The sequence below is a fragment of the Bipolaris victoriae genome (assembly GCF_000527765.1).
Source record: "Bipolaris victoriae FI3 unplaced genomic scaffold scaffold_8, whole genome shotgun sequence".
In the NCBI taxonomy this organism is placed as follows: domain Eukaryota; kingdom Fungi; phylum Ascomycota; class Dothideomycetes; order Pleosporales; family Pleosporaceae; genus Bipolaris; species Bipolaris victoriae.
The window spans coordinates 19302-40688 of NW_014575384.1; the positions used below are offsets into that span (position 1 = coordinate 19302).

Consider the following 21387-nt stretch of genomic DNA (forward strand, 5'->3'; position numbering starts at 1 on the left):
AGTTCCTTCACTCTCAACTTACGTAATAAAAGCTCAATATGGAAGGTAGATGTGCTCCAGCTCGAGGCACTATTGGGAGTATGGGCTTGGTCGCTTTGCAACAGCACTAATTCGGGAGACACAGCCAGCGGACATGGGGAAACCACACGTCTGATCACCTTGGATTCGAGTGGCACACAAGAAGACAATGAGCTCTGGTACAAAATATGGATTCAGAGAGACCTCAGTTTGTGTAGTCAGAGTCATAAGAACACCCAAAAGTTTGGCTTCCAAGACGTAACACCATCACCTGAGATGCTGGTGTGTTCTCAGAACCAAACATTAATGATGTGCGCCCAAGACATATTTGCCTTATCCCTGGCGGTCAGTCTTGAAAGAGTTGGAAGCCTGAAGGGAGAGACAAGAGAACGCAAAGTTGCGGAAGGCGACTCTTTCCGATTACAGAATGACTGGATTGAAGAGATGGCAGACTGTTTTGCAGATAGTGGAATGGGTACGAAAGAGAATGCTTACATGTGCATTATCCCAGTATTGAAACAAAAACACAAGATGCCTGGAATGAACGAAGGGCTACAATTGGCGGCAAAGAAAGGATGCAAAGAAGAGACTAGGGTACTGGCGGCAAAAGGCGCGGATGTGAATGCGGAGGATGATGAGGGATCGAGGCCACTGCATCTAGCAGTCTTAAGCAAAGACAAAGACACAGTAGAAATACTTATAGAGCAAGGAGCGAGCATTAACGAAAGTGACAGGAGAGGACAGAGTGCACTACATGTAGCATCCAAAAGAGGGTATCATCAGGTCGTAGAAGTTCTGGTGAAGAAGAGAGCAGATACGGATATAAAAAACAAAGAGGGTTGGAGTGCGCTACACATAGCGGCAGAACAGGGACATAAGAAAGTCGTGGAGGTACTAGTAGTAGCAAAAGCAGATTTGAATAAGAAGAACAAGGAAGAGTGGAGTGCGCTGCATATAGCTGCAGAGAAAGGACACATAGAGGTGGTGAGAATGCTTACTCAGGGAGCGAAGAAATTAACAGGGAAGGGAGCAGATGTCAACATGAAGAATAAAGAAGGACTGACTGCACTGCATTTAGCAGTAGTAGGTGATCACAATAAGACAGTAGCAGCGCTCACAGAGGCAGAAGCGGATGTAAACACTACAGATGGAAGAGGATGGAGCGCCCTACATATAGCAGCGGAGAAAGGCTATGAAGAAGTAATGAAGACATTGGTAAAGAAGGGAGCAGATTTGGACATGAAGAACATGGACCGATGGAGTGCGCCGCACATAGCAGCAGATCGGGGACACGAAGGGGCAGTGGAGGGACTTCTAGAAGAAGCAAAGATTTTGACGGGAAAGGGAGTAGAGATTGATCAGAGGGATAAAGAAGGATGGACCCCCCTGCACCTTGGGGTTATCATGGCTCACAAGAGAATTACAGAGATACTTGTAGAGAGAGGAGCAAATATCTACGCTAAAAACAATCAAGGGTGGATGGCGCTACATTTGGCCGCAGAGCGAGGGTTTGCAGATATAGTAGAGACAATTGTAAGAATGGGAGTGAGTGTTGACGCGACTATGGAGGGAGGATGGACTGCACTGCACTTGGCAGCGGCAAGAGGACATGATAGAGTTGTAGGAGTGCTTATGAAGAAGGGCGCAGATATTTCTATAAGGGATATAAGAGGATGGACCCCAATGAAGATAGCAGCAGAGGAAGGCCATGACCACGTGGTGAAGATGCTGCAAGAGGTAGAAGTTGAGGCTAAAAGAGATGAGGGAGTCTCCAGCCAAAATAGCCGATCCAGCAGTGGCTTGTCCATGGATGATAGCCACGAGTCATCTCAGCAAGCCAACACCATCACGATTCCCGTGCGTAACTTCCCTAGTAGCAGCGCTGTCTACAGATTTGGTGCCGAATCTGAGTACGTCGGCCTGGAGACTTCCACAAGTAACACCATCACCATCCCCTGCCACCACATTCGTATTGGTGATCTCCTGATCCTTCAGGGCCGCCCTTGCCAGGTCATCCGCATCACCACCTCCTCCCAGACTGGCCAGCACCGCTACCTCGGTGTTGATCTCTTCACCAAGCAGCTCCATGAGGATTCTAGCTTCATCTCCAACCCTGCCCCCTCTGTCGTTGTCCAGAATATGCTTGGTCCTGTCTTCAAGCAGTACCGTGTTCTCGACATCCGCGAGGACGGTCGCGTCGTCGTCATGACCGAGGGTGGTGATGTCAAGCAAGGTCTCCCTGTTCTCGACCAGGAGGGTCTCTCATCTCGCCTTATTGAATCTTTCGACAGTGGCAAAGGTACTGTTCGAGCCATCATCGTCAGAGACAATGACATGGAGTTGATCGTTGATTATAAAGTTGTATCTGGAAGGTTGTAGAGGGAAGGTTTGTCGGCTTTAGAAGTAAATTGGTCTAACTGAAGGCTATAGCATGGAGGCGTGATGAGTAAGCACATCGCTACCATTTGCACGAGTTGTTTGATGTGTGATTGCTGAGCTACCTTGAGTTGAATGTGCTGGATATTGAATGTTGTGTTTGGTATATTCCAAAGTTCAATATCCAAGCCACAGCACTTGGTCAAATTCATCAGTACATGAACTACAAGCTAAAGAATTCCTGCCATCACAGACCACAATCGTCTAATTTACCACTAATAACATGAGGATTTAACAGTTATCCCGCTCCAGTATATTTTATTCGACAGAGTCGTCGAATGACATAGCTTCTCAATAACGTACACTGCGACGACCACTAAAACGGCTAGGGCATACTCAAAAGTAGTGTTTATGAAGATCTAGGTAGGTTAATGCAGTGTTACCTCGCTAAGAAGAGCGTTGGATGATCCAACATGCCCAGATCTGCCGATACGGTAATGTCCAATAACTTTTTAGAGATTGCCTGCCCAGCAGTATGTATGATCCTCTGGTACGCAGAAACACATCTCTTGTAATGATGCATACGACCACCAATTGAGGTTATCGTCATTACGTAAGAAGGACCCAGTAATATCAAACAATCTTTCGATAAACCGTACGATGGGTATTCTTCAGCCCGTAACAAGGGCCAGGTGATGCCGAATAATCTTTCGATGAACCGTACGACTGTCGCATCAGCGCGCCAGACGTCTGGATTACCTAAAAGTCCTCTGAGCTGTGTGGATTGGCATACAGATGAAACTACGCTTACGCTTTGCCGTTCCAAATAGCTTCCATTGCTTTTGCAATATTTGACACTACGTTGCGTAATCTAGACATATAGAATGCCTGATTCCGCCTACCATATTACAATGCCTTTTGCGTTCTTGTTTCAGTTCGACCTATCTCCTCTTATATGCTATTCTTTGAAGGTGCAGGGGATGCTTTGCTGTGTTCAGCTAAGAGATATTTCCGATGTTACTCCGCAAGTAGCTGAAGTCATATGGATTCGCATAGGAAACACGATTCTGGTTATGAGAATCATGTTCTCCAGACACCTCAGTCTTAGTACTTGAAGATACAAACGGCTCAAGGCTATCAGATCTTCAGCAGCAAGGGCCTATTGCACAAATGATATTAGATCTCGTTCGGTACAATAAATTGAAGTTCTATGGTTCAACTTTGTGTGTGGGGGGATCTGCATATTTGAGAACAACGATTTTGTTCCATAATAAGCCGAGCTGAGCACCGCATTCGATTAGCTTGGTCTACTATTATACGCTAGCCAGATATCGTTAGCTCGCGTCCCTCGTAGCTAAGTACTGCCTTACTCACGCATCTAGTTTCCACATTGCTGAGTGGCACAAACGGCGCTGTAAGAAAATGACGTATCTGCCGTTTATGGTATTCTCGCACAAGCTACCGAGACGAGAGAGATAACGCTAGTAGGAGAAGAAGCACGAAGTCCATTCTTGTTCAGGACCAAACAATCGTTGATCTACATCGCCGAACTGGGCTCTTTGTAGCCATATCTCCGGTGCCCAGCCTGCTTCGGCTACATTGCGAGTGCGATTGATTATAAAAACCACAGATTAGGCAAGAATGTGTTCTGGACGTTATGGGCCCGCCCTCGGACTTTCTCGTTCAACGCTACTACAGTGCTGGCACCGCCTCAACGATGTATGGAAGACCTCCATTGGCAATTGGTTGGGGTGAGTGAATCGACACGTTTCCAAGAACCACGGCAATGCAGATCTGGTAAGAGAGATGTCGTTCACGGACAAATACCACCGCTGGACTCTCGACTCTCGACGATGCGACCGTCGGCTCAACCCATAAGCTTCTTTCTAAGTGGACCCGTTCAATTAAGGGTCGCGCCAAGCGAAAAGAAACCCAATATGTACTGTGTAGTACGTATGCACGCATCTCTCTCAGTGTATGGTTCTTACGCACAGCTGTATCGGCCCTTCTTGTGGATGAAGGTTGCCGAACATCCCCCCGTCAACCTAAAGACCAAGAACCATAGCCCTTGGTCTCAAAAGAGTTAGCTTCGCTCCGATCTGGGATGGATATCAATAGGGATTATAAATCAGGTATACTCCAGATCACCGTGTTAGGATCGTTCTCCATGAACATGACACTCTATATGCTGCATACGCAGAGACATCCATACTGACATATTATGCAAAGAGTGCTTGACTTATGATAAGAGTTCACTTGGAGGGCAAAGCGCATATTGTGACAGATGTTTGGGCCCAGCCAAGACTTGTTTAACTAACATTACGTGCATCGCAGGTACCTCATCTGCCATTGGTCAACACTACTAGTGAGATGAAATCCTCATTTCTGATTCGTCAGATGAACACGTGGGAAAACTGCCGAAGTAGACTGTTCCTATTGTGTACATGCACTGTGTAATAGTAAGATGGATTAAGGTGGTTAGCGAATCGCGGATACCGCAACGGCGGATATGCTGCCTCCCGACTGACCAGGTCACGGACGGTGATTGGCACAAAGGCGGGCGTTCTTCGGTATATCCCCATGCACGCATGTAGTTGAGCAGGGAAGTAGTCGCAATAATTTCGTACAGAGCTCAGGGTGCCTTAAAAGATAAGCCGGATGCCTTTGCCGGCAAGTCAGGTATGGGACACTTTTCCTGTTCAACCCCTTTCCAAAGATAAAATGATTCGCTGTTGATGAGGATGCGATTCATGGTTGGATGAATGTAGCAGGAGACATTGTTGCCGAACTTATTGTTGTTCGACTCGGGCCGCCCCCACATTCATCCGATATCACGCAAGCCACAAGGACTTAGACCGAAGTCTGGGCTTTGAGCGAAAAAAACAACGACGGCAAGGTCTTTATAGTTCGGCCTAGTCCCATGGAATGAAGAGCCGTAGGGGTGCTAGGCTGCATGCTTACGAAAGGCATAAAAGCTAGAGTTGCCAGGCATTGGCAAATGGCGACTCAGCGTCGCCCACCATCTCTTTCAACAGCTGAAACCCATCTACGACTGGCGACATGTTCGAGGCAAAACAAGCAGCAATAATGTGCTGAAGTGACATTATATTAGTGCTCGCAATGAGTGATAGTTCGGGGGCGGAACAGACTCGTGCCAAGTCACTAAGGTACATGCTAAGGCGCCTCATCTGACAAGTAGACCATGCATGTACGCCTCGTATCGCTGAGAAATCGACAAGGATTAGACAGCGGAAGCTGGTAAACTGCCAGGTACTTGCAGCCCCTTGGAATCTCAATTTCACAAATGGAACATGGGGTGAACAGGGATGCCCATGGAGGTCTGCCTCTAGTCATATGTCAATCTATTTGTGGGACGCGGTTTTGGCTCCACACGAACAAAACCCTTTCCTATGTAATTGTAGCGAAAGGCTACCTGGTTTGTTCTGTTTGATTGATCTCTTGCTCTTGCGGTCGATTCCAAGCTCGTCACGAGTATTCCATGTTACAACATCTCGTCAGTCAGCCGACCTGACCACTTCGGCAAATAAGTACTGGTTATGAAGCCTCATGGGATCCTGAAATATGTTTGCGTTGTCTTCATATTGCTCGTTTGGACAGTGTCGTGTCAACAGCAGATGCCAGCATGCGCAGTAAGTGACATCTTTGTCTATCTGAGTAGCCGCCAAGTACTAAATCGGGGACAAAGACGGAATGCTACGAATCGAGTATCACCACACAGACTACCTGCACGCCAGCAGATGTAACCTGCATATGCGCAGACCAGAAATACCTCGATACTACCAATAAATGCATCAAGTCATCATGCACTGTCAGAGAAGCTTTGGGTTTGTTCAAGGAAACCCCACCGCCCACTCCAACAACACACTAACAAAACCCACAGTTGCCCAAAACACCACAGCAACCATTTGCGACCGCCCCATCCGTGACAGAACATACATCTCCCCAATCATAACTGGGGTCTCTGGCGGCGCCGCGCTATTCTCCGTTGCAGCGCGGTGCTATATCGTAGGCAAAGGCTTTGCTCTCGATGACTTTTTCGCCGTGCTCGCCTTCATCAGCGCCATTCCACTAGGCGTAATGCAATTCTTGAATTTAGATGCCGGAAACGGAAGAGACACATGGACCGTCACTCCCGAGAACATTACTCTAATCATGAAAGTATGTGAAGCTCAGTTTTGTTTCCTCAAAACCCTCTTTGCCCTATTAAAGGGGGCGCCCAAAGATGGACAAGAATTGAGGAGGAAAACGTTAAATACTGGTAGCTGACATGTCAAGTATACATGGATAGCCGAGATATCGTACTCGGTCGTGCTCCCCCTGACGAAAATGTCGTTTGTCGCCTGCTGCCTCCGTATCTTTCCCAGTACCGAGTTTCGCCGGCGCGCCTACGTCGTAATGGCGCTGTGTGTGGCCTACGGCATCATCTTCACCGCTGTCACCTTCTTCAACTGCACGCCCATCGACTACATATGGACGAACTGGGACGGCCAACACAAAGGGACCTGCATCAACTTCCACATCTTCGCCGCCTCGGCCGCAGCCGTCAACATTGTGATTGAGATTCTAGTGCTCGCACTCCCGATTCCCGAGTTACTGAAGCTAGCAATGAGTTTGCGGAATAAGCTTTACATCATTGCCATGTTTAGTGTTGGCGTTTTGTTAGTCCCTTTCTTCCCCTCTCCAGTATACCTATGCGTAAGTCGGAGATGGCTAATAAGAGCAAAATAGTACACTAATCGTCGCCATTCTCCGCCTGCAATCCCTCGTCATCTTCAAAAAATCCTCAAACCCAACCTGGGACTACGTCCCTACCGCCTACTGGTCCACCCTCGAAGCCTTCGTCGGCGTCTTCTGCGTTTGCATGCCTGCCCTCCGCCGCTTCCTCACCCTCATCTTCCCCCGCTGCTTTGCCTCAACACAGCAGAACTCGCGGTATAATTTGTACGAGGACGGGCCTGCGCTGCCGAATCGCGTCTCGCAGGGTCCGCCGAGGGACTCGAAACCTATCAGTCTGGCGTCTGGTGGGAGGTTTGGGCTGGAGACGGAGGTGTACACGACGATTGTGGAGACGCCGGCGGAAAGTAGGGAAAATTTGAAGGAGGAGGATGAGAGGGTTATGCTGGCTGATATGGGGAGTACAAGGGCGGAGGGGAAGATGGTATGACGGTTAAGAAAAAGCCAGTGATATGGATTATGTGTATGACATGCAAAAGCTGTATATTTTGGACCTTATACCTTGATTTTTTACGAATTATATTTCGACTCGGTCTACGGAAGTTTCGTTCATGTGTTTTTTCTTACAAGAAGGTTGACGTCATTGTAATGGTTTCGCGGATGGATCCAGGTTAAACAGGTGGGAGAAAGTCTAGGCTGGCTGTGCAAAACTTCCAACGTGTTGCGATCCAATCAATACTCATACAACCACTATCCACCCCTACACCGCTACCTTTTCTCCCATCCCCGATTCTAAGCGATGACGTAGGACCGGTCAAGGCCATGTGGGAGAGTGGATTGGTTGGCTGAGCCACCATGCTGCAGCGAAGCTGCATAGAAGGAGGCGAAATCAGAAGCGCGCTTGCCTGATTGAGCCAACACACGTACTAACTGTATTTGGCCGAGGGTGTATGGTCGGGACACATTCTTGGCATGATTTGGATTACATATCCAAAGCAATTGAAGGGGGATAAAAGGGAGGGCTAGAGCCTCTTTCCACCAAATCTTCTTTCAACAACGGCGGAATTTGGTATACCAGGTAGCGATATATAAGAATCGTGGATAGACAAGCAGATATAATGGCTGTTATTGAGGCAAATAGTCGCTATGGTTGGAACGGATGCCTGCAGTTTGTCAAGAGAGTTGCACGTGCGATCTGCAGAGCAGTGAAGAAGATGGTCCGTAACTATATGTTACTTATGAATATTTCGACAATACTTTCATTTGCCAAAGCGTACACCCCAGAGAGTCTAGGTACGATACAAGGATGGGTAGTTTATTCTGTCATGGTTCTGTGCTTTGTTGTACTCGCGCTTGTAGAGTTCAGTTATGGAGGACCCCCCTCTGGAAATAATCAAGGTATTTTTCACTTTGCATAGTGCAAGGATAGTACTAATGGGCACATGAAGTAGATGACATTGAACACGGAGCGCTGGCTGTGTAGCTTGCGCCGGATCGAATAGAATAAGAACATCTAGAGTAGACACGGCTGCCTACAGAACTAGATGTGGGTGTCGCATTAGCAAGAGCTCTTGGGAACCCTTTAGCAAATGGAGTTGCGGTGGTGTTGTGATTTTGGGTAATAGACATCTTAGATTGATATGCAGTTCTCATAGTCTTATAGTTTTCAATTAAACACCAATTTCTTGTGTTCGGTCTACAATACGCTTACCCAATGAAACCTACCATATGTGTAATGTACAAGTTCAGCGAAAAGCAGACCAAACTTCGTGAGAGGCCGTTCTGTATGATCAGGTAAAGAGGAAACCAAACGCCGCGCTATGCAAAATCAAACAGTCTACTTTCTCATGCCAGAGAAATCCTTCAGAATACCAATCATGTGCGTATTTGTCTGCTTGCCACCACGGCGAGGACCCTTCTTCTTTTTTGTCGTCGGGGCAGCAACAATGACCTTTGCCTGGGTAGCGGCCGTCATCTTGTTGGCCAAAAGCACCTTGCGCAGTTCCTCTGGGTTGTCGGGGACCTGGACCGAATGCCACGTCTTTGCAAATACCGGGTCCATGGGTAGCATGAGAGAAGGGTCATTGGCCCAGACCGTCTTGGGAACACCGTCCTTGGCTCGTCGCACCAACACCTCGTTCTTCTCCTCCATCTTGGTAATGTCTTCGGCCACATTGGACCAGCCGTCCTTCAAGTCCTTGATCTGCAAGCCCAAGGCCGACTTCTGCGTCTGGAAGTGGCCCTTGAGCTGGGCCCGGTTGTGAATATCCAGCTTGCTCTTGTACTTGTACCTCTCGTTCTATATGCAAAGATGCAAGGTCAGTATCAACAGAAGACATTATGTCCACATGCACTACGAACCTGCGAGTCCCATGAAATCCTGTTGCCTTGGTTGTCGGCACGCATTAGCTGGCGCAGCTGCTGGCGCTGAATGTGACCAGGCGGGATGTTGAGGTACTCCATAATATCTTCGAAACTGTGCCACTTGTCCTTGCGCTCGCGTAGAAAATCGTTGACATAGGTGAGGCGGGTGAAGACGTGCTCGCCGGTGCCTGTGTCCTGCGGCTGCGAGTAGACGACTGGAGGCGCGCCATCAGCAGGACGCTTGCGCTTGGAGCCACTTGCAGAAGAGGTTGATGGCGTCGGCGAGGGCGCATTGGCTGCAGATGACGAGTTCGCTTTAAGGAAAGACATGGCTGTAGAAGGGCGACACGGGTAGATGAAGGTTGATGGATGGAAAAGGCGAAGGGTTGGTTGACAGGTCAGTGGCGTGAATGAGGGCTGAGTGTGCAGCGTCTAGCTAAAGAGTCGCACAGCGATTAGGGCAGAGTCGAAGGTGTATTGAAGTGAGCGTGGGCGTGTATGTGGGTGCGAGTGGGTGCAAGGCGAAGGTAAAGGTGAAGGCCTAGGCAGCGGAGACAAAGGAAGACAAGGGCATGAGCGCACGCAGCACTAGCCCCTGGCCCATGCGCCGCCTTGTCGTCAAAGCACTGCTGGCTCGCGACTTTGGAGAACAAGGCGCTGTTTCTTGTTCGCGTCAAACATCCCCATCGCCGTCTCTCGTTTGTCTGCAGTTCTTGTCCACCACCCTAGGACTGCTGTCGATAATGCGCCGAGACGTGCAATAAACCACAACATACACCATGGCGGCCACAACATTCGACGTTGGCTACCTGGCCGCGTCGTATTCCGTCCCCGAGACGACGCTGCAGTCGCTCATATCTGAACCCACCGTAGAGCTTGTCCAAACATTGCTCACTCAGATCGAAGCCAAGGCGCGCGCCTATGATGACCTCCAGTCGGAGAAGATCCGCATTGATGTCGAACTTGAGGCCGCTGTACAGGCCGGCGAGCAACGCGCGCGAAGCTTGAAGGCCACAGCAGAGAAGGCCCAGAAAGAGGCTGATGAGCTGAAGGAGAAGCTCGCCCATGAAGGTATGATGTTTTACAGCCAGTTCGGCGTCACCTCCGCTGACATTGTGTGTGCAGAACATGCGAGACGAGAGGCAGAGACGGCGCTGCACAACCTGCAGGCCGCAACCAGCAGCTCCTCGTCCGAGACACAGGCGCTGGAATCGCGCATCAAGACACTCGAGGCCCATAACCGCGATGCAATGGCCATGCACGAAGCTAAGACGGCTGCACACGACCGCCTGGCCAAGGAGCTGTCTGAGCTGCACGAGAAGTGGTTAGAGCTGCGCAAACAGGCGTCTGCCCTGGAGCAGAAGAACCAGTCGCTCGAGAGCGATGCCACCAACGTCAAGTTCCGCGAGGCCAACCTGCAGCAGGAGATTGAGCAGCTGCGGAGCAACAACGACTGGTATACCACTGAACTCAAGACCCGCTCCGACGACCACAGCAAGTACCGCAAGGAGAAGAACGCCCAAATCGCCCAGCTTCAGCGCGACATTGCCGATGCCTCCGAGACGATCGATACCCTACGCCGCGCCGAGACCCTCCTCCGACAGCACATTGACGAACTCAAGAACAAGGCCGAGGAGGACCGCCTGCGCATCGAGGAACTTGAGAATGCCGCATCGACAGCCGAGGCCAACTTCCGCATCGAACTCGACGGCGCCCGACGACTGGCGGCTTTGCACCAGCAGAACAATGAGATGACCAAAAAGCGCCTGGAGCAACTGCAGGCTGACAGCGAACGCATCCAGGAAGATGCTGCTAACGAGATTGGCCAGCTACAGGCCGATGTTGAGCTCGAACGCAATAGGGCTGCTGAAGCCGAAGCCCGCACGGCCGAGCTGGAGACGCTTGTCGAGACTCTCAAGAGTGACAACTCTGACCTTCGAAGCTCGGTTCGCGTCCCTGCAACGCCTCGTCATGGTATGAGCATGAACGGAGGCTTCAGCACACCGGGCAGGGCTGCATCACCCGCCGTTTTCTCTCCTGGCGGTTCCCAACTCCGAGCTGACGCTTCCAAGACCCAGTTGCTGATTGAAAACAACGATCTCAAGAAGGAGCTCCGTAAAGTCCGGGAAAAGCACGAGGAGCAGAGCAGCATTCTCAACGAGATGCTTCAAGAACTCGAACGACGGCAGCCTGAGTTCGATGAGCTTCGTCGTCAAAACGACGCACTCATCGAGCAGAACAACGACATTTCTACTCTTCTTGAAGAGGCCATCGCCGAGCGCGAGGCAGCTCAACGGGACTCTCGCAAGGCACTGGGTGATCTTGAGGGTGTCCAGAACGAGTGCGCGCTACTTCAGCGTCAAGTTCAGGACACGACGATCCAGTTGCGCTCGCTTCTATGGCGACGTGAAGCCGAAGAGAACGGCGTCGCCAGCCTCCCCGAAGATCAGCAAAAGTTTATCCTCGAGACCGTTAACAAGAACGAATTACCGGACGACCTATTGCCCGACGATTCGCCGACACACAACATGATCACCAAGCATCTTGTGCTGTATAAGAACGTAGTCGAGATTCAACAACAGAATGCCGAACTTTTACGTACCATTCGACAAGTAGGTGACGAACAGGAGAAGCAAGAGGCTCGCATGGCTTCCGAACAGTACCAAAAGGACATTGAGGAGCTTGGTCGCCTACGCTCCGTGGTCGCCGAGAAGGAGGAAGAGATCAAATCTCTCCATGTACGCTCACAGACTCTGAAGACAGAGCGCGACATGTACAGTCGCATCGTGAGTGGTCGTGGCCAGTTGCCTTCTCACTCACAGTCAACCTCCATCTTCGCACAGTCGGTACCAGCGACAGGAGGCTTCTTGCAGCTCGAGAACGGCTCTCAGTCTCGTGAGATTCCGGAATACAGCAAGCTTATCAAGGATCTCCAATCTCATATTGACTTGCTGAAGGAGGAGAGTGCTACCGACCGTGCCACACTTAAGTCACAAGTCGATACGTTGACCAAGGATAACTCCCAGCTTCAGAGTGAGAAGCTCCGATTCGAGTCACAAGTGCGACGTGAGCAGGACAGGTATGCTCGTCTCGAGGGTAGCATCAAGCTGCTCCAATCAGAGAAGGACTCCCTCCAGGAGCGCTACAACAAGGTCCAGGCGACCATGGCCCAGCAGGATGATAGGCTTGTCAAGGCTACTCAAAATGCGGCCGAGGCTGAAGCCCGTCTCCAGAGCCTACAGGGTGAGATGGTTCAGCTCAAGGCATCCCAGCAGATGTCTGCAACAATCGAAGCGCGCCTCAAGGAGAGGAACCAAGAATTGGTTACCGAACGTGACCGCCTGAGCAACATGGTTTCCTCGATTCAAAGTTTGCGTAATGAAGCTGAATTGGCCACTGCCGAAAGCCGACGCGAACTTCAAAACACAGTCGACAAGCTTCGAGCTGACCTGCAGACTACCGAACGCAAACTGGAGGATGAGATTGCGGAGCACAAAAAGGTTATCCAAATGCGGGACTACGAGCGCACCGAAGCACAGCGAAGGATTGACGATCTTATCGCCGCTCGCAACAGTGCTGAGCTCAAGTCTGCGACTGCCGACTCGACTCGTCAACAACTCGAGCAGCGTGTCAAGGATCTCCAAAACCAACTTCAACTGGCTGAAGAGCGTGTACAGGCTCTCCAACCACGATCTGCTTCGCAGACCAACGGCTCAAACGAAGAGGAATCAGTCAATCGTGAAGAAGAGCTTACTGCAGAAGTTGCAGAACTCAAACGCAAGATTGAACGCAAGGAGGAAGACCTGGAAGCTGTCACTGCTCAAATTGCCGGTTTCCAGGAGATTGCACAAGATGCAGAAAACCGACTGCAGAACTTTGTAGAGGCCCATGAGAAACTCCAAGAGCAGATCAACTTGGCACAGCAGGAGAAGGATGCTATCATTAGCGATTTGCAGCAGCGCGTTGAAGATATCTCTTCTGAGCTTGCCACTAGCAGCACCGAGCTTACGCAACTCCGAGGACAGCACGAGCAGGATACTTTGGTACTCCGACAAGAGAAGGAAGCACTCGAGTCAGAGATCACAAGACTCAAGAACGATGTTGCCGATTACAAGGCTGAGGCTGAAAACCAGATGCAGTATGTCAAGACACAGGCCGATATCGCCGAGCGCGCCCAAAAGGACTACGAGCACGAATTCCAGAAGCACGCTGAAAGCATGGAGAGACTACGTGAACTACGGGAACAGCACAACCAACTACAGACCGAGATTACGGAGTTCAAGACTCAAGCTGAAGCGGCACGTACGACATTGGAGCAGAGCCAAGAGCACTGGAAGTCGACGGAAGCGCGATATGAAGAGCAGATTGCAGAAGCCAAACGTCGTCACGACGACCTGAAGCAGTACAACCAAACATTGCTCAAGCAGTTCGACGAATATAAGGAGCAGATCAACAGCTTGAAGAACGAACGTGGTGCTGTGGCAGCAGCCGGCGATGTGGGCACTACCGAATCAGGCTCAAGCAATCTTCAGGATATCGAAACCTATCTCCGCCGCGAGAAGGAGATTCTAGAAGTACAACTGAACCTCAAGGTCCAGGAATCGAAGCGACTGGAGCAACAACTGACCCACGCCCAAACTCAACTCGACCAGACTCGGGAAAAGCTGCTGGAAGAACAAGCCAAGGCTTCTGGTTCACAGAGCAACTCCAGTCTCGCCCACCTTAACAAAAACCTTGAGGAGCTCAATGTCTACCGCGAAAGCAACGCGACGCTGCGAAGCGAGAATACTCGTTTGCAGAATTCGTTTGCTGAAAAGGCTAAGGCATTGGAGGCTCTTCAAAGTGAGCTTGAACCACTGCAGGTTCGTGTTTCCGAACTCGAAGGAGAGCTCGAGCTCAAGGCCGGTCACCTCAAGGCTGTTGAAGAAGATCGTGATCGTTGGCAGAAGCGCCACCAGGACGTACTCCAACGATACGACCGCATCGATCCCAAGGAACTTGAGGATCTCAAGAAACAGATCGAGGACCACAAAGCTGAGCGTGATCAGGCATTGCAGCAAGCCTCTGGACTTAACGAGCAGATTACCGATCTCACTGCTAAACTAGAGAAGGCAGTGAGTGAAAAGGACGCCGAAGTCAAGTTCGCAAGGGACAGGTTCCAGAAGATCCATAACGAGCGCATGGGCAAGAAGAACGAGGAGATGAAGGCTATTGCTGCCGAGCGAGACGAAGCTCAGAAGTCAGTTGAGAACTTGAAGCAAGAACTTGAGACTCTCAAGCAACAGCTCGCCAGTGCACAGACAGCAGGTACGGATGCTGGTCAAGCGCAAGAGCGGATAGCAACACTGGAGAAAGAGCTGGAGCAAGCACGCGCGCAACTCGGAGCTGTCCAGCAAGAGCTCGAGGCAGTCAAGGCAGCTCGCGACGAAGCCATCGCTCAAGCAAACGCATCCTTACAGTCAATTGGAAACGCAGATGCAGGCGAAGAAGGCCAGGTCAGTGAAGGGGATTCTACCGCTTTGGCACAACAAATCTCGACACTGCAAAAGCAACTCGAGGAAGCTCAACACAAGGCTGCCGAAGCTGAGAGCAGCCGATCTGCTGCCACTGACCAGTTGTCTCACCTGCAAGCCCAATTGTCAGCCCAGATCGACAGCCTTGAGAGGCTCCAGAAGGAAACCGTGAGTTGCCCTGATTTATATAGCAAAGACCCAATACTGACGTTTCTACAGGCTGAGAAGAGCACAACCATTGATGAGCTTCGCCAGCAGTTCTCGCAAGCACAAGCACAAGCTCAACCTCAAGACCCACAAACTGCACCAACTACAGTACCAGCTGAGCCTAGTGATGATTCCGCTTCGCGTGCGGAGATCGAAAAACTTAAGGAAGAGCTTGCCGCGAAGGTGCAAGAGATTGATGATCTCAAGGCACAGCTCGCTACCGCGCAATCCAACGAGCGTTCTTCTGCGGCTAATGCCAATGCGGAAACTTCTCAAGATAGCGACGAGATTGCTGCAATCAAGGCCTCGCTTGACCAGCGTGAAGCCCAACTTAAGGAACTTGAGGCCTCACTCAATGGTCGTGAAGGCGTCATTGCTAAGAAGGAGGGTAACCTCGAGAATCTGAGGAAGAAGGCCAACGAGCGCGTCTCAGCAATCAGAGCAGAGACTGACGCAGAGCTTGCCAGATTGAAGGGCGCTCATGAGGCCGAACTCGAACGACTTCAGCAAGAGAAACAGATGGCCACTCCTAAGGAGACTGCCGAGGCATCAACAGAGCCTTTGCCTGAAGGCATGATTCATACAGAGGATCTCCCAAGACCCAGAGTGACGGACAGCCAGCTTGCTCAATGGTTCAGAACTAACACTGGGGCACTCAGAGTTGTCAAGGCGCAAATTCAAAACAACCTCAAAAAGGCAACGACTTCTAGAGACGAGACGATTGCTAAACTGCGTCAAGAGATTGAACAAATCAACACGCAAAAGGCTATCGACGGCATCACAGGTGTGAAGCAGGAGCCAGAGCAGGCGAAGCAAGCTGCCTCGAGCGAAGATGTCAACGCAATCAACGCTGCCTGGGAAGAGAAGCTCAAGGTGAAGCTGCAGGAGAAGGAGACAAGCATGAACAAGACGTACGAGATGAAGTCGAGAGTCAAAGACTCGCAGCTCATGCTCGTACGAGCCAGGTTCAGCTACGTCGAGACGGCTGCAAAGGAAACACCAACCGAGGAGGTTGCAAAGGTTTATGCGATTGCAATGACCCAAAAGCCCAAGCCTGACAACAAGGCTGGCGCACAACCAGCTACTCCTGCGAAGCCAAACCTCACACAAGCTCAGCTTCCAAACCAGGCACCAAATTCATCAACGCCATCACAGGCCGGTGCGACGCCGGTGCAGCAACAGCAGGCAGCACCGTCGGTGAATAACACTCCTCAAGCCAATGGGGCTGACAACAACTCTGGATTTCAAGTACCTCACCAATCGAACCCATTCCTTCAGTCTGTCGGCCAAGGTAACGCTACCAACCCGTTCATGCAAGGCGCAAACCAAATGGGTCGGGGTCTGCCTCAACCAGGCTTTGTAGCACAAAATCAAGGTCAACAGCAACAGGGTCGCGGTCGTGGTGATGGCGTGGGAACCGGTCCACAAGCCATCCGCGGTGCCCTTCAATCGAACATTCCCCGTGGTGGCGGCACAGGCATCCCGCTACCTGGCGGCCGTGGACGAGGCCAGCAGATGAACCAACAGCAGCCGCAAACCCAACTCCCAACCCAAGCTGCAGGTGCAGGTGCTTCACAGATTGGTCGTGGTGGCGGTCGAGGCGGTGGTCGTGGCCGCGGCAATGCCGGCCAGCAGAACCAGAATCAAGCCTCACCAGGCCGAGGACTCAACCCCGGAGCTGCTGGCTTCCAACCTGCTGGTCAGGCTGCCCAGGCCGGCCGTGGCCAGAAGCGGAATGCAGAAGATGATAGCGAGGGCGCTACACGTGGTGGAAAGAGAGCGCGAGGTGGACGTGGTGGAGCTGGCGGTGGAGCACCAGCTGCTGCAGAGTAGAGTAGCATCATTTGCTGCCTTATCAAGTGTACGTATATGAAGATTTAATGGGGGCGTAGGACGTACGACGCATCAACTGTCGTTTTCTTTTCCTTTTGTTTCACTGATTGTCATTTCTTCGTCCTTCATCTTCAGGACAGTTAATGCTTTTGTCCATTTGCAGAGTAGCAAGGAAAGAAATGTGTATGTATACGGGGTATTTCCCGAATGAGAAAGAAGACGGGGGTTTCTAAAATGAAAGCATAGCATAGTTGCAATGTCGTATGTGTATTACTATATGGTTAGCATATTTAACGGGCGTATACAAGGACATGTTTGATTCATATAATCATATCGCTCTATCTATATAGCCAAGTGGTGTGTACACAACGACAAAACTTAATAAACAACCTGTCCCTTCTTCAACGTCGTAACGCTATCCTCGGTGCCAAACCCGGCCCTATTCATGCCCTTGGCCGCAACCTCATCCTCTGGCTCTAGGACCCCAAACCGCAGCCTCGCCTTAAGAATCTTCTCGCCCATGGGTGTAGCCCCCAGCGAATGACCCCGTGTAAGCCGATCGAGATACCTACTCCGTGTGGCCGCCATAACCGCCGAAAAAGAATTATCGTGACACACGCCATTCACCCACAGGGCTCTGAGCCCCAGGAGCACCGCGGCAAACGAACACGCAATCGCAGTCCCATACGCGACCCACAGATTCCGCGGTGTATACTCATACACACTGTAAAAATTAAAATACCGAACCGGCACCTCTGCCTTCTTCGCCTCGTCCGTTTCCCATAGTCTCTCATTACTGAAGAGACTGAGCGTCTGGTTCCGCGAGAGCTCTTCGATTATAGCCGCGAGAGTGGTATTCTTACGCTGCGACATCCAGGCTTCCTGTGGCACGGTATTGCGTAGCTCGGGGAAGTTCTGCTGGAGAAGCTCGAGAAGCGCGGTGTCGGGTATCATTGATCTGCCAGAAAAGTAACCGCCGGCTGCGCCGCCTCCGGTGAAGACACCGAAGAAGCCGTTGAGGATGGTGGAGAGGGCTTTAAACATTAGGCCCGTTACTTCTGTATTCAGCGGTTCTTTGAATTCGTGCGAGACGTAGGTGACAGGTTGAGTGTCTTGCCCCCCAAAATCACCAAACAGCACGGTGAAGTTTGTATTGTGTGTGGTGCAGGTTATAGTTTCGTTGCCCATTTGCATGAAGAAAGTAGGAATGTTCGAGTTGGCGCCGCAGTCTCCAAATCTTTCACGTGCGATGCATTTGGTTACGTAGGTAGTTACGTTATCGGAGCTCGAGAGCGGGGGGCCTGTGGTGTCGGCAGAAAAGGATAGGTAGCGCATGTCAGCATCGAGGGAGCTGTATTGGCTGGCTAAATCGAGGATTTGGCGGATAGCTTCTTTGCGGACGGTAGTGAAGTTCTGGAGATGGTCACCTGTTGCGGGGGTACATTTTAGGGATGGGGCGTCGAAGGAGTAGTCGTAGGTTGCGTTGATGGGGAGGGTGCGGCGCATAGGAAGGATTTGCATGCTTGTGGCCATGGCGATGGTCAAGCGGTGGAGTAGGGGTGAAGTGCCTTCACCAATACCATCACTTCTGTACAGTGTGGTGCCGTTGAGGTTGAGGGTTGGGACTTTTGTGAATCGCTCGCTGACAAGCTGAGCGCCAGCTACAGTGAGAGTGGAAGGCGGAATGAGAGCAGCGAGGGGTAGACACCTATTCGATATGTTGATATTACGCTTCTGAGTATACGAGTTGGAGTACTTACCATGCAATCAATGCCATGAGTGCTGGAATCTTTGCTCTGGTCCAGAAGGAAGGGTGAAGAAAAGATAAAAGATCGTGAGTAGCTGCAAAAACCGCATCAATCGTAGACACTGAATTGGCCTTGTGCCGGAGGTTGATCCACATGTGCTGCTTGTATGCTACGATAATCGCACCCGCTAGTAGTGTCTTTGTGACAAACGCAAATGCCGTTCCGTACCGGATGATCCAGACTTGGGAGGTGTAGTCTTCATCTATTCCTCGCACAGGACTACTGTCGAAGCGCAAGTAGAAAAGATGGTGGCCGATTGCCACTGCTACTCCGGAAATGAAGAGGGCAACCATCGAGATCGGCGTGTAGGGAGATATCTTCCATTCTACAAGCTGCACTGTACCTCCATTGCTCTGGTGGTCGCTGGTAAACGGAACGACTTGTGCCACGGAAGTCGGTTTATTCATGTGAGGATGCGAGTCATCTTCCTCGCTGATACTTCCCCGTGTAGGTGGATGTCCATAGCCCTGATGGTGTCCAGATGGTGTTTCGGATGGAACGTCTTCGAAAGAGAAACGGCTATCGGAATTCCTTCTGGGAACCGCAGTGTACGAGGTAGCGTTCTGTGAGGCCATTGTCGGCTTTTACGCGAAACCGGACAACGGAAGGCGCGAGGGGCAGGTGCGGAGTGAGAAATCAGGGCACCCTGCCGTTATGTACTGCTAGATGTATTTTAAATAGATAATGGCACAAGCCACCAAACTGGCTCTTCTTGAGCGGTTACGCTACATGTTTGAGATCGGTGACTAGCCAATCAGACATCTTCGGACGGAAACAAGGCGCCAGCACACTGGAGTGGAGGCCTAACGATCATCGGGGGCCAAAATAAGACGCAACACAATGCTATCTTTCGAGTGACAGCGGTGGGTTGGGATAGATGGAACACATATCGTTCTTCTCCTTTTTCAGTGTTAGTGCCAGCTAAGGAGAGGCTGCGTGGATTGTATGAAAGAGGGGAAGGTCACGTAAAGCAATCTTTCGTAAGATCTAATCGTGAGCTTAGCTCTTATCCACGTGACCTTAGTGATGAAGTGAGCACAACCCCAATACACACCCATAACTCTTCTCTACCTCATCGCTAGAAAATATCGCGTTTTTCTATCATAGGATTCCGTCTTTATATGCACAGAGATATTCAATCTTTAGACATGACCGTCAATGTGTGACATGATGCAGAGCAGTCACCCTTATAGATGTGTTTGTCATCTTACCACATAAATAGGAGAATGAGATTCGTGGAACCATCGCGAGAACGGGACTAACGGGCCAAAACAATTCCGTTTTGGATTAACCATAATATACCAAGTGACATACTATAACTCTCTGCGAAGACCGAAATAATGTACCAATTGACAACTCACTAATTGGTTGTACTTGATTACGTTGTTAACATGTGCATGAATCGCTAAAATATGGCTCAAGGCATCACGAGCTGCATTTCGTACAGCCATATTAGCAACCGATTCCTTCATTCTTGCCGCATCAATTATTAGAACCAATCATTGTTGTCGAGACAGGCAGCTATCAAGTTCGAATGAGCAAACATCTTTACAAGATCTCTTATACCGCTCGCAGCTTCAACTCCATGTTACGATCGGTCCCCAGAGGGATTTTGGTGCACGAAGAAGTGCGATATAATCGGCTCTTAGAAGACTTAAGAAGCAAACAGGCCCCAATAAGCGTAAGGATTCTGTCTCCTCTTTGTCACCGTTTTGAGTTTAGAGCTTCGATAGAGAAGGGCTAGCTGTTTCTGGCACCGTTTCCCAAACGGAGCTCAGATTACTAGGTTTATTAGACGGAAGACGACGGCGAACCGGCCCTAGCCGCGCACCCGCGCTCATACGTCAGGATTCTTCGAAACTTTATTCTGGAGACTTAGCTTGGAGAAAGACACCTTATTCTCATGAGATGTAAACATGGTAAAGCCTATCTTGTCGTTTCTGTCTGTCGAGTATTAGCTAGCAAAGGCGAAGAAGGGTTGTAAAGAATTTCGCGCAACTAATATCTGAGCACATTCTTGGAAATGTTCATATACTCGTTGCTTGTAGCACTTCCTGTACATACTTCGCCCCGCTCTACGGCAGCCTAAATCGTTGGTAGCGGTTCAACCGCAAGGATTCTAAGTTTTTCCCTCTGATTTCACTGGACGTACTGGCATTAGTAAGAACGAAAGTTTTACGGTAATTAAGAGTAAGAGCGGCATAAAATCACTCGCACCGGAAATTTCTCTAGGTAAAGCTGTTTGTGTGAGCCGTAGCGGAGTGTCAGCATCTGCTCCCGTGGCTACTGCACCCGCCTCTTAATACAATAGGCTCGGTGGAAAGAAAGAGAGGTAAGCCGGGAACTTTGTGTGCCGTAGATGACGGCATGTCTCGGCCGGAAGAAGTAAGCAGAGTAAGCACTTGACGAGGCGAGCGGGCCTTCCTGGCGGCTCCGTGGACGCTGCCGCACTCCAGCAGGTAGGACTGATAGACTGTAGGTAAACTGCTTATCAAAAATCGCATTCACCAGTGTGGTCATATTGTGATGTTCTATGATAATCATGGTTTTCAGTCGGTCGTGGCATCGTGGCA

At 50.4% G+C, this 21387-nt stretch overlaps 8 protein-coding genes across 8 annotated transcripts; 5 read left to right on the plus strand and 3 right to left on the minus strand.

Annotated features, from left to right (window-relative positions):
• Positions 1–1059: 1059 nt before the first annotated feature.
• COCVIDRAFT_87775 (hypothetical protein) lies at positions 1060–1263 on the plus strand (the record flags this gene model as incomplete). Its single annotated transcript, XM_014705454.1, has 1 exon — positions 1060–1263. A coding segment is annotated over one exon (204 nt), but the record flags the coding sequence as incomplete, so codon positions are not given.
• A 3-nt stretch (positions 1264–1266) lies between these two features.
• Positions 1267–1668, plus strand: COCVIDRAFT_87742 (hypothetical protein; the record flags this gene model as incomplete). Its single annotated transcript, XM_014705455.1, has 1 exon — positions 1267–1668. A coding segment is annotated over one exon (402 nt), but the record flags the coding sequence as incomplete, so codon positions are not given.
• Positions 1669–1824: 156 nt separating this feature from the next.
• On the plus strand, positions 1825–2397 carry COCVIDRAFT_87911 (hypothetical protein; the record flags this gene model as incomplete). Its single annotated transcript, XM_014705456.1, has 1 exon — positions 1825–2397. The coding sequence occupies one exon, from the start codon at positions 1825–1827 to the stop codon at positions 2395–2397; it is 573 nt and encodes a 190-aa protein (XP_014560942.1).
• Positions 2398–4049: 1652 nt separating this feature from the next.
• COCVIDRAFT_87842 (hypothetical protein) lies at positions 4050–4208 on the minus strand (the record flags this gene model as incomplete). The annotated part of the gene is made up of 1 exon (XM_014705457.1): positions 4050–4208. A coding segment is annotated over one exon (159 nt), but the record flags the coding sequence as incomplete, so codon positions are not given.
• A 1384-nt stretch (positions 4209–5592) lies between these two features.
• COCVIDRAFT_87991 (hypothetical protein) lies at positions 5593–5955 on the plus strand (the record flags this gene model as incomplete). Its single annotated transcript, XM_014705458.1, has 1 exon — positions 5593–5955. A coding segment is annotated over one exon (363 nt), but the record flags the coding sequence as incomplete, so codon positions are not given.
• Positions 5952–7579, plus strand: COCVIDRAFT_33953 (hypothetical protein; the record flags this gene model as incomplete). Its single annotated transcript, XM_014705459.1, has 5 exons — positions 5952–6044; positions 6101–6239; positions 6296–6573; positions 6691–7073; positions 7144–7579. The coding sequence occupies 5 exons, from the start codon at positions 5952–5954 to the stop codon at positions 7577–7579; spliced, it is 1329 nt and encodes a 442-aa protein (XP_014560945.1).
• Positions 7580–8926: 1347 nt separating this feature from the next.
• On the minus strand, positions 8927–9783 carry COCVIDRAFT_22894 (hypothetical protein; the record flags this gene model as incomplete). Its single annotated transcript, XM_014705428.1, has 2 exons — positions 8927–9388; positions 9451–9783. The coding sequence occupies 2 exons, from the start codon at positions 9781–9783 to the stop codon at positions 8927–8929; spliced, it is 795 nt and encodes a 264-aa protein (XP_014560914.1).
• Positions 9784–17384: 7601 nt separating this feature from the next.
• Positions 17385–19389, minus strand: COCVIDRAFT_22896 (hypothetical protein; the record flags this gene model as incomplete). The annotated part of the gene is made up of 2 exons (XM_014705429.1): positions 17385–18714; positions 18767–19389. 2 exons carry the CDS (start codon positions 19387–19389, stop codon positions 17385–17387), a joined length of 1953 nt encoding a protein of 650 aa, XP_014560915.1.
• Positions 19390–21387: the final 1998 nt, after the last annotated feature.